Source organism: Muscardinus avellanarius (assembly GCF_963383645.1).
Source record: "Muscardinus avellanarius genome assembly, chromosome: 2".
NCBI lineage: Eukaryota > Metazoa > Chordata > Mammalia > Rodentia > Gliridae > Muscardinus > Muscardinus avellanarius.
In genome coordinates, this window is record NC_137787.1 from 133040923 (window position 1) to 133058554 (window position 17632).

Genomic DNA, 17632 nt, shown 5'->3' on the forward strand with positions numbered 1-17632 from the left:
CTACCTTGAACATGAATTTCTTACCTTTCTAAGTAAATCTCTATCTATGTCTCTCAAGAAATGAGTTTAGGTTTCCTATGCTGTCCTGGATATTTGTTGCTGGTCACATGAACTTTTTAAACACTCAAAATGTGGCTATTGTAAATAAAGGCTGGTTATAGGTATTAAGTACATATTGAATTTTATGTCCGTATCTCGCTTTGACCACTCCATATTATTTTGGTTTTGTTAGTTCTTGTGCATGTCTTTTGGCCAGTCCAGTGCACTTTCCTTAAAATGTTTATCTACTTTCATTTTTTCTTATTTATACCATTATTCCCCTTCCCCCTTTGTTATGGGCAGTTTACCATGTTTTACTGCTTAATTGAGGAATTCATTTGCTGTTGCTTTCAGAACATTAATTAAGTGAATTGTCACTAGAAATATAGTTTCACTTAGCAACCATGTTTTCCATTCTCAGACATTTAGGAGAGTGTGGGCACACAATAGATTCTTAATTATTACATGTGGAATTGAGTTTCTAAACATATTTTATAATTTTAAAGAAAATTATAATCTTGAATATGTTATAGTTTTTAAGTACATTCACATATAGAAGTGTATTTAATCTTCTTAGCAGGTTTATTAAATAGGTAAGGCAATTATAACTCTCACTATTAGATGATAATATGGGAATTTTAAAAGACAGTAGTGTAAACACTGATGATGCTTTGCAGTAAATTTTGTTTCCCAAGCAAGGCAATTTCTTTCCTTTTGGTGGAGACATTATTGTCTCTTCTTTCCTATAGAGGAATATGACCTGGTTTTCTCTCAGCGTGCCTGCAGTTATTTTGAATCTTGTGTTTGTAACCAGCTTGTTCTGGGATTTTGGCTATTGGGCTCTAGGTATACACCAGGGCCTTTGGGGAAGACTGATGTGAAAAACACCTTCTGAGTACCAAGCACTAATTCTTCATTCTTATATGGTTTTCAAAGATCTTTTTTTCTGTTTGAAAGCTTCATTTATCAGTAGTGCATATATGAAGTGCTCCACTGAGGAATATACTGACACTACTTAGTTTTAACAGCAAAGCATTTAATTGCTAACAAAAAAAATGAAAGTGAAAAGAATGGTGTCATGCCTAACATTTGAAGTAGTAGTAGGCCAGTATATTCCTAATGCACCCATGTAAATTTCTTGTCAACTTCATCTGAACAGAAAAGGAGGAGTGACACTTCTGGCTGTCATGGTCCTTTTCTGATCAGAAGGGATAAAAAAAATCATCCCTGTGTTTTTATTTATTTCTCTATTCTTCACTTTTATAAGATAGCCATGTCCAACTGTCTGTAAACTAAAATTTATAATTTTACCCCAGTTTTTTGTATTTTACTTAGGTTGCACTATTTTAAAAGGATCATTCCAAATATAATATGTCAAAAACAAACAGGAAATTAATTCACTGATAGAAAGTGATTCACTAATATAAACCTCATTGGAATTATATGTGTGAATAGAAATAAACATGAATTAAAGCCTAAAATATGAATAATTATGTGTATCATTTATGTGTCAGGTACTGATGCTGCCTGCTAAAATGTAGTAGAGAAGAAGGGATATAAAATGTAAACTGTTGAGTCTATGATTTTAGGGCAAAGTTAGTAAATGTTTTTAGAATTGTGTTTTTCCTTTGCATGGTCAATTTGTCCCCTTTTTGTTATAATTATTTGAAAGAAAACTTTTTTTAAAACATAGTAAATGACAATAGGTCACATTTTATTATTTATTTATTCATTTATTCATTTATTTATTTTTAAGTACATCATGTGCTTTAGAGAGTTTCCCTCTTCCCCCTCTACCATCCCCTCAGTTAGGTAGAACAGGCCACATTTTAAGTAAGACTTTTCAAGCCAGGTGTGGTGCCGCACGCTTATAATCCCAGCATTCGGGAGGCTGAGACTGGAGGATCACGGTTTGCAGATAGTCTCAGTTACTTAAGTGAGGCCCTCTGCAACTTAGTGAGACCTTGTTTCAAAATAAAGAATTTAAAAAAAATAGGGCAAAGGGTGTAGCTCAGAGGTAGAATGCCCCTGAGTTCCATCCCCAGACCCACCAAAATAAATAAATAAATGAATAAATAAATAAATAAATAAGACTTTTACTTTTTAAAATATATATATATTTTAAAGTAAGGACCCAGAATCAGACATTATTTTTTGTTTACTTTTTTCTATTTTCAAAAATTAATGATGACACAAAGAATCAAATATTTATAGTTCAAAATATAGCTATATTATAAACATGCTAGACATACACTGAAAATATATTTCAAACAATTAATTTGTGAAATACTTAATCTTTCCTATGTATATATTGGTCTGTTTTTTCTTTATCTAAAACAAATAAAAACTGAGAAATATAACTTACACTGTTTAAAAGTATGTGAAAATCATTAGAGCTTTTAGAAGAGATATTTCTTTTGACTTGAGGCAAACTGACATTTTTACTCATTTTTGTATATCTATATGTTGCAAATATGATTTAAGTTAACCTCTAAATGGAGTTCAAATTCTTCATGTTTCAGATCTTGACAGAGCAAGTGTGTACTCAAGTTGTACATAAACCACATCCAGAGCCAGATTCTACAGTGAAAATTCAGAATCCAAGTGAGCAAATGACAGTTCTTTATCTTCTGCAGTAGATACACGGAAACCTGGGAGGATGAGTCAGAACTATTTCTAACTGCTTAAGTCATCATGATGTTGACTAGTTCTTAACCCTTTCAACCCTTGAAACTCACCTACCATAGTGCTAAGTATTTAGTTGAAAAGTAGCAAGACTTGATACAGCTATAAATCTTTAATTCAATTTTTTTTGTTTGTTGATAGTGATTCTTAAGGTGGTGGCCACTTTGCTAAAAAACTCTACACCAAGTGCAGAACTAATGGAAGTTCGTCGTTTATTTTTATCTGATATGATAAAACTTTTCAGTAATAGCCGTGAAAATAGAAGGTAAGCAATTTGAATTCTACAACAGAAATTTTATTCCACAACTAGTTTTTTCCTCTATACTTAATTTTCATCTCTTACAAATAAAAAATTCAAGCCTTTCTCATAATACTGAATAATCTTAAACTTTATAATACATTGTATATTTCTTTGATATATATTCAGCTATTTTATATGCTTTTATTTAATTACCCATATATAATTATGTATATCAACATATTACACACAAATCTGTTTTTAAAGTGTACTGTTCTTGAAACCTGTCACCAATCGTCCTTTGGATTATAATTGTCTTGGATCTGCCTGTATCATCTGTGCTTTTATGCTTTTGCGACTAACACACATTCAGAAGCTGGTTAGTGAGAACATGAGGTACAGTCTGATGCGAGGAACTTTTACCTGTCGTGACTTTCTAAGCCTTTTATTTAACAAGTTTGATTATCTATTGTGTGGAGCACTGTGCTATGCAGGCTAATCTTAGTTTACTCTAAGTACAATTCAGTTGGGATGACAGCCACAAAGTGACGATTAATTTATGATGCATAAAGTGCAGCTGAGTGCTAAAAATGATGAAAATAAAGAGTTATACTTATTAAATTTCACTGGGAGAGTTAGGAAAGATATTTTGGATGGTAATTAGGTTTTTTCCTTTAAAGAAATGAGGAAAAGCCATAAAATATAGAATGCTTTGCTGTACTTAGTTCAGATAATATTTTTACTGTTTTATCCAAATGTCAAAATAGTACATTAAATTTAATTTTTGTATTTTTAATGAGGTCTTTTTTTTCCTTCTTAGATGTTTATTGCAGTGTTCAGTGTGGCAGGATTGGATGTTTTCTCTTGGCTATATTAATCCCAAAAATTCTGAGGAGCAGAAGATTACTGAGATGGTTTACAATATTTTCCGGATTCTTTTATATCATGCAATAAAATATGAATGGGGAGGCTGGAGAGTCTGGGTGGATACGCTTTCAATAGCCCACTCCAAGGTAACAAGGAACTTAATACTTGATCCTAAGTTTCAGCTTTAGAGGAAGGGGCTATAAACCTTCTTCTGGTGCCATCTTGTGGCCATCTTAGATTATGGCAGATTTCCTTATCCTAGTTTTTTTTTTTTTTCTTCTTTTTTCTTTTTTACACCCTCTGTTCAAATCCATTTTATAATTAGGAATTTTAGGTTCTGTATTTGTTCTTAGTATATTTGAGGACTTGAGTATAAGCCAGTTGCTATTTTAGCTAAAATATATCTGATAATTCTTATAAGAATATTTTATGAAAAAGTATCTGAACTTTTATTTTGTGGTACTAAGGATTAAACCTAGGAGCATTTTTCTTCGAGTTACACCCCTACCTGTTTTTTTTTTTTAATTTTGAAATAGTGTCTTGCTAAGTAGCTGAGGCTGGCTTTGAATGTGATTCTCCTATTTCCTATTTCACCCTCCCAAGTTCTGGGATTACATGCGTCACCATGCCTAACTTGAAATATACTTTTAAAGACATTTTTAAATAAAGGAGAATTTTTCACTTTCAAGTGTATCATAAATATATTTAAATAGTTTATTGATATTTCAATTGCACTATCTTTATTTTTAATCCTAAGAATCTGTCTGTATTACAAATATTTTACTTTTGGCAAATGAAAGAGTGAAGTATAGAAGGATGCATGTATTAGATTCTGGAAATTCATATGTAGGATTTCTCCTCTTTCATAAAAGAATCCTGGGTTTCTAAAGTTTGACTTTATTTAGTTGTAATAATTATTTTGTGAATTTTTTAGGAAACTGATTTAGTCTTTTTAACAGGGCTTAGGACAGTTTTTTAAGAGGATAGATGGTAATCTGTTAGGATTTATGGTCTTTACTGACTCTGATGAAGCTATTCACCTTTGCAATGTAATGAGAACGCAGTCTCATGATATATATGTTAATTAACATGGTTGCATTCTATAAAATTTTACTCATCAAAACATGATAAATAGATTTGGCCTGTGGTTTATAGGTTATCATCTGTCACTTTTGAAACTTATGGAAATTAAGAAGTTTTTGTTGTTTTTTGTGGTACTGAGGATTGAACCCAGGGGCATTCTTCCTCCAAGCTACACCCCCGGGATCCCCTTTTTTATTATTTTTCATTTGGAAACAGGGTTTCACTAAGTTGCAGAGGGCTTCACTATGTAACTAAGGCTGGCCATGAACCTGAAATCCTCCTGTCTCAGCCTCTCAACTACTGGGATTATAAACCTGTGCTGCCATGCCTAGCCTTAAGGAGTTTTTATATCATGATAATACCTAAAGGTCAAACTGTATTTTTGGCTTATCATTTAAACATATATCTGTGCCTATAAAAAGGGTTTTAACTTTTAAGAACACCTCAGAAGTTTTTTTCTGTTATAAATTGACATTTTATATTGTCTTCTCACATATATCATTGCTTTAACAAATTTGAAAGTAATAAAGGAAAAGACAATGCAAGTCTTTGTCCAATATATATATCCTGACTATTCCTAAGTAATTCTGTGTATAAGAATATATTCAAAGGAGCTTGTGTATAAAACTAATAGTTATATGTGAACTGTTTTTAATAGTTGAGATAGCGATACACAGGAGCAAGAGATGGCAAAAACTAACATAGTAATAGTATTTTGGAGATTGCATATTATTAGTTGTAAATTTTTTGTGTAAGCCCAAATGAAGGTATAATAATTAACTGTCATACTGGTTTGGGTAATGAAATACTTTTGCTGGTTTACCTGTGTGAGTTTATAGCTATATTTGATGATTATTTCCAGTTACTAAATAAAGTGAAGCATGTATTTTAAATAGATTATTATATACTGATTTAAAATATTAAAATGCCTGGTACCATTTTTGCTAGTCTTACCATCATTTTTTGTATTATTTATGTTTTTCTTTTTGACATCTCCAAAATTCCTCAATGTTTACTTATTTCCAAGGTCACTTATGAAGCTCATAAGGAATACCTAGCCAAAATGTATGAAGAATATCAAAGACAAGAAGAGGAGAACATTAAAAAGGGAAAGAAAGGGAATGTGAGCACCATCTCTGGTCTTTCATCACAGACAACAGGAGCAAAAGGAGGAATGGAAATCCGAGAGATAGAGGATCTCTCACAGAGCCAGAGCCCAGAGAGTGAGACAGACTACCCTGTCAGCACAGACACCCGAGACTTACTCATGTCCACCAAAGTGTCAGATGATATTCTTGGAAATGCAGATAGACCCGGAAGTGGGGTCCATGTGGAAGTGCATGATCTTCTAGTTGATATAAAAGCAGAGAAAGTGGAAGCAACAGAAGTAAAGCTTGATGATATGGATTTATCACCAGAGACTTTAGTGGGTGGGGAGAATGGTGCCCTTGTGGAGGTGGAGTCTTTGTTAGATAATGTGTACAGTGCTGCTGTAGAAAAACTCCAAAACAATGTACATGGAAGTGTTGGGATAATTAAAAAAAATGAAGAGAAGGATAATGGTCCATTAATAACATTAGCAGATGAGAAAGAGGAACTTCCTAATAGTAGTGCATCATTTCTCTTTGACAAAATGCCCAAACAGGAGGAAAAGCTTCTTCCTGAACTTTCTAGCAACCACATCATTCCAAATATTCAGGACACACAAGTCCATCTCGGTGTTAGTGATGATCTTGGATTGCTTGCTCACATGACTGGGAATGTAGACTTAACTTGTACATCAAGCATAATAGAAGAAAAAGAGTTCAAAATCCATACAACATCAGATGGAATGAGCAGTATATCTGAAAGAGACTTAGCAGCATCAGCCAAGGGGTTAGAGTATGCTGAAATGACTGCTACCACTCTGGAAACTGAGTCTTCTGGCACCAAAATTGTGCCAAATATTGATGCAGGAAGTATAATTTCAGATACTGAGAGATCTGATGATGGCAAAGAATCAGGAAAGGAAATTCGAAAAATCCAGACCACAGCTACGACACAAGTAAGCTATCTTATATGAATTCTAGAAATAAATAAACAAAAATGCTTTGAATAGATATTGAGTTGTTGGCAGCAAAGAGGAATCATGTCTTATAAATTCCATCATATTTATATTCATCTATGGTTCAACAATAATTTATAGACATGAGTGGTATGATGCCATGTCTATAAAAAATTTAAAGTATCAGAATTATATTTCCAATTCTATCACATTTTTTATGTAACTTTGTTCAACCTTTCTGGGTCTAAGATCCTTATGTAGTACAAGATGCTGTACTAGATTAAAATATGACCTTTAAGGTCTCTATCAGTTCTAAAATTTTGTGACTCTGTGACTACATTTATACATTTTATATCTGATCATTCTGAATATTTGACCAATTTTAAGCTTTTTAGTTTCAAGCCCAATCCTGTCCTGTGGATTATAGAAAAAGGGATTTATGGCCCAGATTGAACTGATAAATGAAGGGGAAGGGTAAAAGTAGCTATTATTTATCAAGTATCTATTATGTTCTGAAATTTTTCTTCTCAACCATGTGGATAAGAACTTGTTATGAAAAAATTAGAGATTCATAGACCTGGTAGTTAGGAAATGTTAGTGCTACAAGTTTGACCTCTCCAGAGTAAAGTAAAAAAGCAGATAATATTTTCTGATATATGTGTTAATTTTTGAACTTTGAATTGTGACTACTTCCTTATATTCTGGGCTCAATAATACATTATGGCCAAGACTTTAAGAAATTATGTTACATTTACCTTTAGTGTTTTGGATTTTGCTAAGCCTCTGGTTTTCACTTGTCGTTTAGTGTCTTTGAAGGTAAATTTAACATGTTTTCATTATAGGTATACGTATAATAATTGTAATGAGTAAGCCATGCCTTACTGGTGTCTTTGTATTCCAGTAAGAGTTCTTCATAAAATATATTCTCTGTGTGGGAAAGGTATTTTAATTTTTTTGTTAACTGCCAATTTCCATTTTTGAGGCAGTTGAACTACAGTGATAATTTGCAGGGGATGGGAATATCAAATTAGGTACAAGTTGGAAATAAAGGAAAACTTGGTACATCACATTTTGGACATGATAATCACTAGGTTTGTCTGTTTTTCTTTGGAAGTTTATAGGCATCTTTCTGGTTTTTTTTTTTTTTTTTGTGGTACTGGGGTTCCTGGAAGCCCTTCTTCCTCTGGGCTACACTCCCAGACCTATTTTTATACTTTTGAAACAGGGTCTCTTACGCCAGCGCGGCTGGCTTCGAACCTGCGCGATCCTCCTGTCTCCGCCTCCCAAGTGCGGTGATTACGAGCGTGCGCCACCACGCCCGGCTCTGGTTTGTTTTCTAACTTATCAAATGCATCTGTTTCTTTTTAACCAAGTTATTGTGAGAGAAATAGATTTTGAAGTTAACTTGAATCTGTTAAAGTAACGTTTCTTCTTTTTTGGGTGTTATAGTTACAGTTGGTTGGTGACAAATAACCTATATTCTTTATTTCACCTTGGTCATTTCTAGAGGAAGTCATGATGTGTTGTAAAGACCATAAGACAGGGCAGAGAGAATCTGATTTCATATGTAAACTTTGGTGTTAACCTTAGGTGTTTGATTACCTTGCTTGATACCTTGCAGTATTAAAGCAGAAGCTATGATGCTAGCTTTTTCAGCTCAAAATGGTTCCCATGTAGGGAATTGCAGGTGACTATTACATGCATAGTGTATGGACATTACAGAAGTCCTGTTACTCACTTTATTATTCTGTTTTCATTTGTAAATCAGGCATGTCTCTTGTATTCCACACAGGTTCAACCTTTTTTTTTTTTTTTTTTTTTTTTAACCTAGGCTGTTCAGGGTCGGTCTATTACCCAACAAGACCGAGATCTCCGAGTTGACTTAGGATTTCGAGGAATGCCCATGACTGAGGAGCAGCGGCGCCAGTTTAGCCCAGGCCCCCGGACGACAATGTTTCGGATTCCTGAGTTTAAATGGTCTCCAATGCACCAGAGACTTCTCACTGATTTACTGTTTGCTTTAGAAACAGATGTACATGTTTGGAGAAGGTAGGCCTATTTTCTATAAATAAGACTAAAATAAACATCTTATTGGCATCAACTTATTTGTGTTATAAATAAGACTGACAAATTAAGTTCATTAAAATAATTAAACATTTAAAATTGTGAATAAAAATATTTTCATAAGGGTATGAGGACTGGGACCCACATCATTAGGTATGGGACAACTTAAGCTGAAGACAGTGCAAAAGCAAAAATTTAGTTGGGCGTGGTGGCCCATGCCTGTAATCTCAGTCTTGGGAGGCTGAGACAAGGGATCACAGCTTCAGGAGATAGATCACAGGTTGGAGACAGCTTTAGTACCTTCTTAGCAAGGCTTGGTTTCCAAAAAGAAAAATATATATATCTATAATAGGGATGTTGGTATATCTCAGAAGTAGTTTGCCCCTAGGTTCAATCCTGTGCCCCCCAAAAAAGCAAAATTTTAAAATCTGGCATTGGCTATATTTCCCCTCCCTCCCTACCCCCCTCTCTCTTCTCTCTCTCTCTCTCTCTCTCTCTCTCTCTCTCTCTCTCTCTCTCTCTCTCTCTCTGTGTGTGTGTGTGTGTGTGGTTGTTACTGGGAATTGACTCTAGGGGTAGTCTACTTACAAGATACTCCCAGCCCTATTTTCTTAAGGGTCTTGCTAGGTTCCTGAGGCTGTCCTCAAACCTCTAATTCTATGGTAACAGCCTCCCAAGTTCTGGGATTACAGGCATATGCCACTATACCTGCTGGCAAATCCATTTTTAAAGCTTAAACCATATACCAGATTTTTGGTTGATATTGTGTAGGATAAGTTAAACTGTATTCTATTAACCCACGTTAGTATATTTCTATAAGTATAGTTATGTTAAAATAAAGTTTTAAGCTGGGCGTGGTATCGCACGCTTGTAATCCCAGCATTTGGGAGGCTGAGACCAGAGGATCGCGGTTCCTAGACAGCCTCAGCTACTTAGTGAGGCCCTCTGCAACTTAGTGAGACTCTGTTTCAAATTAAAGAATAAAAATTAGGGCAGGGGGTATAGCTTGGGGGTCAAATGCATCTGGATTCCATCTCTAGATCCGTAAACAAACAAACAAACAAACAAATAAAGTTTTAAAAAGTAAAAAATAATGATTTAATGAAAAACTTTGTTTTATTTAAAAATCAACTTACATTTTTAATTTTTTCTGTTAAATTAAAACCGTGTACTAAATTTATTCTTTGTAACACTTTTATAGCATAATAGAATTTTTAAATCACTTATAACATGTAAGTTTTTAGAGCCTAAGCTATTTAAACAGTTAGTGGATATCAATTCAAATATAATAGTTTAAAGAAAATGAATCTACATGAATTAAGTTATTGCTTTTTCTAGTTTTCAGGTGAATTTTCTAATAGCAAGTATGCAGCTTTGAGTGTTGATTCATCTACATAGACACGTATGCAAATTAGAAAGCTGATGGCCACAAGTAACAAAGTACTTCACCAGCAGCAACTTGGTTGCTCTATGACATCTAAGATGCCAGTTGCCTTCTCTGCTTCTCCTGATTGTCCTGTTAGGATCCAGCTACTTCAGTTCCCACTATTAATAAATATAACAAATTGGCCCAATTAAAGGCAGAAGCAGGCTTCTTTCTTCTTTTTTTCCCCCTTTCCTTTGTGGTACTGGGATTGAACCCAGGGACATTCCACCTCTGAGCTACACCTCCAGCCCTATTTTATTTTTTATTTTGAAACAGAGTCTGAGTTGCAGAGGGCCTCACTAAGTTGCAGAGGCTAGCCATATACTTGTGATCCTCCTGTCTCAACCTCCCAAGTACTGGAAGTAAAGGAATGCATCACCATGACCAGCTTTTCCTCTTCCTTTTTTCCCTCTTCTCCTTCCTGCTTTACTTCTTTTACTTCCTGTTTTTATCCACTTTTTTTTTTTTTTTTTTTTTTGGTGGTACTGGGGTTCCTGGAAGCCCTCCTTCCTCCGGGCTACACTCCCAGACCTATTTTATATTTTTGAAACAGGGTCTCTTACGCCAGCACGGCCGGCTTCGAACCTGCGCGATCCTCCTGTCTCCGCCTCCCAAGCGCGGGGATTACAAGCGTGCGCCACCACGCCCGGCGTCACTTTTTTTATTTATCCTAAAATAAGTACCTCCAGAAAAATTTCCTCTGTGGTTCAGCAGGATCACATGCTTATTTAAATCACTCATTTAAGGGAATTGGATTATAATGACTTGTTTATGTGGACGAATACTGGTTAATATAACTGAGCAACTGAGGTGAGGCCAACCTTCACTATGCCCAACAGAGCTCAAAAACAGAACAAAATCTAGAATGGTTTAACATGGAAGAAATTATAACTACAGAGAAGCCCTCAAGTCTGCCATAAGAAGTTTTTACTGGTGATTTTATTTGATCAATTTGTTCTTATGTACTTATGTATTATTGTTAATGTATGCTAAATTACCTAGTGTTGGATATGGTGGTACACACCTGAAAATGAAATTTCAGTACTTGGGAAGCTGGGACAGGAGGATCACAAGTTCAAGCCTTGCCTTAGCAACTTAGAGAGGCCTTTCATAGCTTATTGAAAGCCTGTTTCAAAATATACATACATACATACATACATACATACATACATACATACATACGGCTTGGGTGTAATTCAGAGGTAGATGATCCTCGTTCAGTTCCCAGTACCGCAATAAGTAAAATAAACTAATAAATAAGTAACCAACTAACTATGGATGGTAACTAAAAAAATTGAAATATATTACTATTAACATGAAGATTAATATATAGAGGCAAATAATGTAATTTGCTAATATACTACTTAGAGTCCCCGAGTGAGCAATACTCAGCTTTTTCTAATATCAACATTCTGTGTGTCCTTGTTTTCTTTTTTGGATGCTTATGAAATTCTTAGAATATTATGTCATTATTTTTTTCTTTCTTTCTTTCTTTTTGGTGGTACTGGGGTTCCTGGAAGCCCTTCTATCTCTGGGCTACACTCCCAGACCTATTTATTTATGGAAACAGGGTCTCTTAAGCCAGCGCAGCTGGCTTCGAACCTGTGCGATCATCCTGTCTCCGCCTCCCAAGCGCGGGGATTACAAGCATGTGCTACCACGCCCGGCCTTATGTCATTATTTTTCAAAGATTGAACTTTATTTTTAGGATAGAGAACATATCTTGAGAGACAAGATATAATATATAATGTTTTACAACCCTAAAAAGATGAGAATCATTGACTGAAGTTCGGTCATTGGATAATCTCCCCGCCCCCACTAGAAAACAGTTCATATTCTTGACTGACACCAAACTTAAAACAGTGTTATTTGTTTGGACAAAACATTTTCTCATGTTTTGCATGAGAAAACCATGCTCTTGACCTACTTGGAGATTTGTTGTTGTTGCTTGTTTGTATTTTACTTAATAAACCCCTGCATTTCTACCATTTATTTATACTTCTGTGACCAGCAGGGTATGTCTTCAGCATGTGTGGTGAAAGTCTAGGCCACGGTCAGGTGATATAACAAATTGAAACTTCCTACAACATAAAGCTTTCAGCTATCTATCCAGTTGTTTTGCTTCTAAATGCAAAACAACCATATTTGGCTGAAATAAATACTTTTATCTAAATTAATTAACCTAGTAATATGTCTTAGAATCTAGTTACTATGAAGAAGAGAAAAATGAGTTAAAATACTTGGATACAAAAACCCAGCAGAGGTGAATATTTACTTTTTGATAATATTATATCTCAGTTTTAATTTTTTCTAATAGCTCCACTTTACATTTGTCTGGCTTTTCTGAATATTTTCTTGTTATTTTTTACTTTAAAATGTTATTCTAAATAAACCTTGTGTTCTTAGCCCAAGGAAATGTTCATTTGTGTTTTGTTTTTTTCTTCTATTCTAGCCATTCAACGAAGTCTGTAATGGATTTTGTCAATAGCAATGAAAATATTATTTTTGTACATAACACAATTCACCTCATTTCCCAAATGGTAGACAACATCATCATTGCTTGTGGAGGAATTTTACCTTTGCTCTCTGCTGCCACATCACCAACTGTAAGTACTTTGGCTCCATCTAGTGGATATATTTTATAATTACATGAACTGAGCATTTCAGTAGCATCTGGTACTATATAAACAGATGAATTTCAGCAAAACAAGTTTTCCTAAGGAACTTCTTAACTATTTAAATTTATATTTAAACTTCCTTTTCAGTGTTAGATTCTAGCTATGAGTTCTTATGAAAATATTTGTCTAGTAATTATGATGAAAGTTTGGAAGAACTAACAACTACCAATGATTTAATTTTACTTTCCCTATTGTATATTTCTTCAAATCTGCAGATAAACTGCTAAAATCTTTTTTAACAGTTTTATCTGACTTTATTTGTTTCAATATTTTAAATATAGCTGTATCTCTTTGTTTCTTTGTAAAATATCAAAATGTGCTAATATAATAATCTGAAAAGCATTCAATGTTAATTATATGTCATTTAAATTATAATAGGTCAGTGTTAACTTTATATTTTAGTTGATTCTTTAATAATATCTTTTATTCAGAGATGGGGAATATCTGAGTGGTAGAGAACTTTTCTAGAATTTGTGATACCCTGGGTATGGTGCCCACCACATAAGTGTGTGTGTGTGTTTGTGTGTGTGTGTGTGCGTGTGTGTGTGTGTGAGAGAGAGAGAGAGAGAGAGAGAGAGAGAGAGAGAGAGAGAGAGAGAGAGAGAAAGGGAAAGAGAGAGATATTATACTTTTTTATTGTCTCTGTATATTCTGTGATTTTGGTACTCCTACTGGGTCTGATTTTATGTTATTTGAATAAACTGCTTCCTCCAAAGAAAAACCCAGAATCTTTCTTCCACTTTTTATCTGGTAGAACCATAGTGAGTACTGACTACTGAGTTTTTGTGTTACTGAATTGTATAACATTCTTGGTAAAATTTACAATGTAGTAGAAAAAGGATGAAGAAGATTGAATATAGAAGGAAATTAAACCTGAAAATATAGGCTTTTTAAATTTAGATTTAAAACATAAAAGGACAAGAGTTATGAAACAAGGGAGAAAGGAAACATTGGCAACATATGGATGGAAACATTTGAAACCAATGTTTGAGTGTTCAGGGTACTTTTAATCAAGTGCATGGAGTTTTTACAGTTATGCGTCTTTTGAATAAGTGGGAGTAATGATTGCTACAGCAGTAGTTGGCACAAATTTTCTGTATTGGGCCAGATAGTAATTATTTTTAGGATCTGTGAACCATATGGTGTCTGTCCCAGCTACTTAACTCTGCTGCTGTATAAAAGCAGCCATAGTACATAAATAAATTGCATGTTTGTTTTTTAAAACTTTAATTTTTAATTTGTGCAAAACAAAAAAACTGATGTTTATATAAACAGTTGTTATAACAAGGAGTGGGGCAGATGTATCCTGTGGCCCATAGTTTGATGAACACTGAAAAAAGGCATGAACTCCATATAAAATAGCACTGTCAATGGATGATGCCATAGTGTGGAAGCTTTATTAGTTATTACTAATAATTAAGAACTCAACAGTTATTAGGGCTTAAGATAAATTCATTCGTTCCTATTACATTAGAACTTAAGTTTGTCTTACCATTTATTAAAGTTTAATTTTAAGAACAATGTCACTGAATATTGTCATCTTTATGCTCTCCTACAGGATTTGTACAATTTTAAACTCTTTCATACTCTTGTTTATCTCATATCAGTGGTGAAACTTTGTTATTCTCAGGATGGTTTTACATGCTTTCCAGTGAATGTGTCATGAAAGTAGAATGTTTTCAAATTTACACTCATATTTATTGTCAAAGATCAGAGAAAACAAACAGTTGGTAATTATTAATTATGAATCTAATCCTCTATAAGTTTTTTAATAGAAATATAATTCTTCATAGGAGTGAAACTTAGTACAATTTATAGTTATCTTATACAGAGATGTAATTTAGTGTATCATTGAGTTCTTTTCTAGAAAAGTGTTAAGTTGTAATTAGATAAATACTTTAATTTTGACTTATAGGAAGGACTTTGAAAGAAAATATAGTATGGTTTCTTTATAGAAAATTCTAGAAGGTTAGTATAAGTAGTTTATTTCCCAGAGGCATTATGGTAATTCATTTGTTAAAATGTTTCATTAATCATATAGTAGGAAAAGATATTTGTTTTGTAAAATAGAGTATGCATTATTTTTTCTATGAACTATACATATATATTATTTGGTTGGTGTTACTAAAACAATAAATTGAAGTCTAAATATTTAATCTTAATCACATGTAATTTATAAAATGAATATCTCTTCTGAGAATTTTGCTTTTAATAAAATAATCCAATATAATTTTAAATATATTATTTTGTGTTTCAATTTTACATTGTATTTTTATTTAATTTTAATAATTTTCTTTTCTTGTACTTTTTTGGTCTGTTGTCTGTTTTGTCTAATGCATGTCCAGGGTTCTAAGGTTAGTATTACATATGTAGTAATATTTTAAGTTTTCAGTTTTAAATTTAATTTTTACTTATTTATGAAAATTTTGAATTTGTTATATTTTGAGTTTCCATATCATCTTTATTATTAGGCATATTCTTTGTATATTTTTATATATTTTAAAGTTTCATTAAAAGGGTTATTTTCCAGTGTATCAATGAATTGTTGTTTTATTATTCACCATAATGACTCAACTGTTGTTATATATTTAAAAGTCATATGTGCAAATTTTAACTGGTTCCATTTAACGGAAATAGGATAAAATGTAGTTATTTTAATATTTAAAATTAATTGTAAGTGATCTCTTTTTTTAAAATTTGATTTAAGCACTATCCTAAAATGCCTATATAATATTTTCTCATATTTATAAATTATTTTGATATAGAACACAATAAGAATTCTTTTTTTAGATTGTTTTAAGAATGCATTTTACTTAAAATTTTAATTTTTAGTCAGAATAAAAATTTAAGTTATATGGGCAGTTTAATGTTTTTATAAAGCCAGGTGTAGTCACACTCCCATATAATCCCAGCATATGGTAGCTGAGACAGGAGGTTCATGGTTTGTGGGTAGGTTCAGCTACTTAGGCCCTTTGCAACTCAGTGAGACCCTGTTCTAAAATAAGGAATTAAAAAATAGGTCTGGGAATGTAGCTTGGAGGTAGAAAGCCCTGGGTTCTATCCCTAGTGCTGCAAAAAAAAAAAAAAAATTATAATTTTTTGTTTATAATTTACTCGTTCCAAAATGAAAACATATTTTGATGCTTAGACCTGTAGACTAAGAAACAAATGGAAAATAAAACCACTTTTAAAAGTTAGGTAGAGAAGCTGGGTGTGGTGACGCACAATTATAATCCCTGTGTTTGGGAGGCTGACAGCCGAAGCCAGCATCAGCTACTTAGTGAGGCTCTCAGCAACTTCCAAATAAAATACATTTAAAAATAGGGCTGGGAGTATAGCCCGGAGGTAGAAAGCCTCTGGGTTCCACCCCCAGTACCACATACACACACACACACACACAAAAAGTCAGATATATCATAATCTCAGTAATCCAAAATTTATAAAGAATGTATTTGAGAACACATCTCTACATATACTAAATTCTAGTATTTTGAAAAGTTACATAGAATATTTGATAGACTTAAGCAATGACCACATCTTTCATTCTATTATAGAACACTAAGTTGAAAACAGATTTAAAATAAATTTTTATTAAATATTTTGTCATGATGACAGATTTTAAATTCATAATGCTATATAGACATACTATATGTAATATGAGTTATACCCATGCTATATATGAAATGGTGCTATATAGACATGAAGTATTAGTAAATAAAGAATGTGAATTCAATTATTTATTTATTTATTTTTATTTATTTTATTTTTGTAGTACTGGGAATTGAGCCAGGGGCATTCTGCCTCCAAGCTATACCCCCCAGCCCTATTTTGTTTTTCCTTTTGAAACAGGGTCTCCCTGAGTTGCTGAGAGCCTTACTACTTTGCTGAGGCTGCCTTTGAACCTTGTTTCAGCCTCCCAAGTACTGGGACTACAGGTGTGCACCACAATGCCTGGCAAGAATCCGCATCTAAAATGCATAAAAATATATATAAAAATAGGGCTGGGAGTATAGCCTGGAGGTAGAAAGCCTCTGGGTTCCACCCCTAGTACCACACATGCACACACACACACACAAAGTCAGGTAGATATATAGTCAGCCATGGATACTGAATTGGCATAATACTGTAAGTCAGTGATGAAAAACAAATTTTTATCTATGTACAGGCTCCTGTTAGAATGGCTTAAATGCTATTTTGATGTGAAATGGAAGGAAGAAAGGTTGTTACTTTTTATATGATATGTAGAACTGAGTCTATTTAGTACTAAAAGTTCAGTTCTTTAGTGCTTGCAGTAGTGACTTACCAGTTTTATTACCCATCTTGGAAAAAAGTATTTAAGAGTTTCTTTAGTCCCCTCACTCCCAGTCTTTCCCCTGACATTTCCGTGTTATTGTCCTACTTCTTCCAAGCAGGAAGTCTAGGTAGAATGATGGCTATAAACAATGTCAAAATGAAACATTAAAATGGAACATAAATCTATTCATATGCTCATTATATAGCTCAATTTA

General features: G+C 33.4%; 1 protein-coding gene across 5 annotated transcripts in view; it reads left to right on the top strand.

Moving 5' to 3' along the window:
- NBEA (neurobeachin) overlaps positions 1-17632 on the top strand; it is a gene marked incomplete at both ends in the record, with an annotated part of 621684 nt that overhangs the window by 174806 nt on the left and 429246 nt on the right. For all 5 annotated transcript variants that reach the window (XM_080719963.1, XM_080719960.1, XM_080719962.1 and 2 more), the window contains 6 exons: positions 2562-2643; positions 2866-2989; positions 3783-3975; positions 5940-6956; positions 8788-9005; positions 12899-13052. In XM_080719963.1, coding sequence (XP_080576089.1) covers positions 2562-2643; positions 2866-2989; positions 3783-3975; positions 5940-6956; positions 8788-9005; positions 12899-13052 — 1788 coding nt within the window. The remainder of the gene's footprint in view (positions 1-2561; positions 2644-2865; positions 2990-3782; positions 3976-5939; positions 6957-8787; positions 9006-12898; positions 13053-17632) is intronic.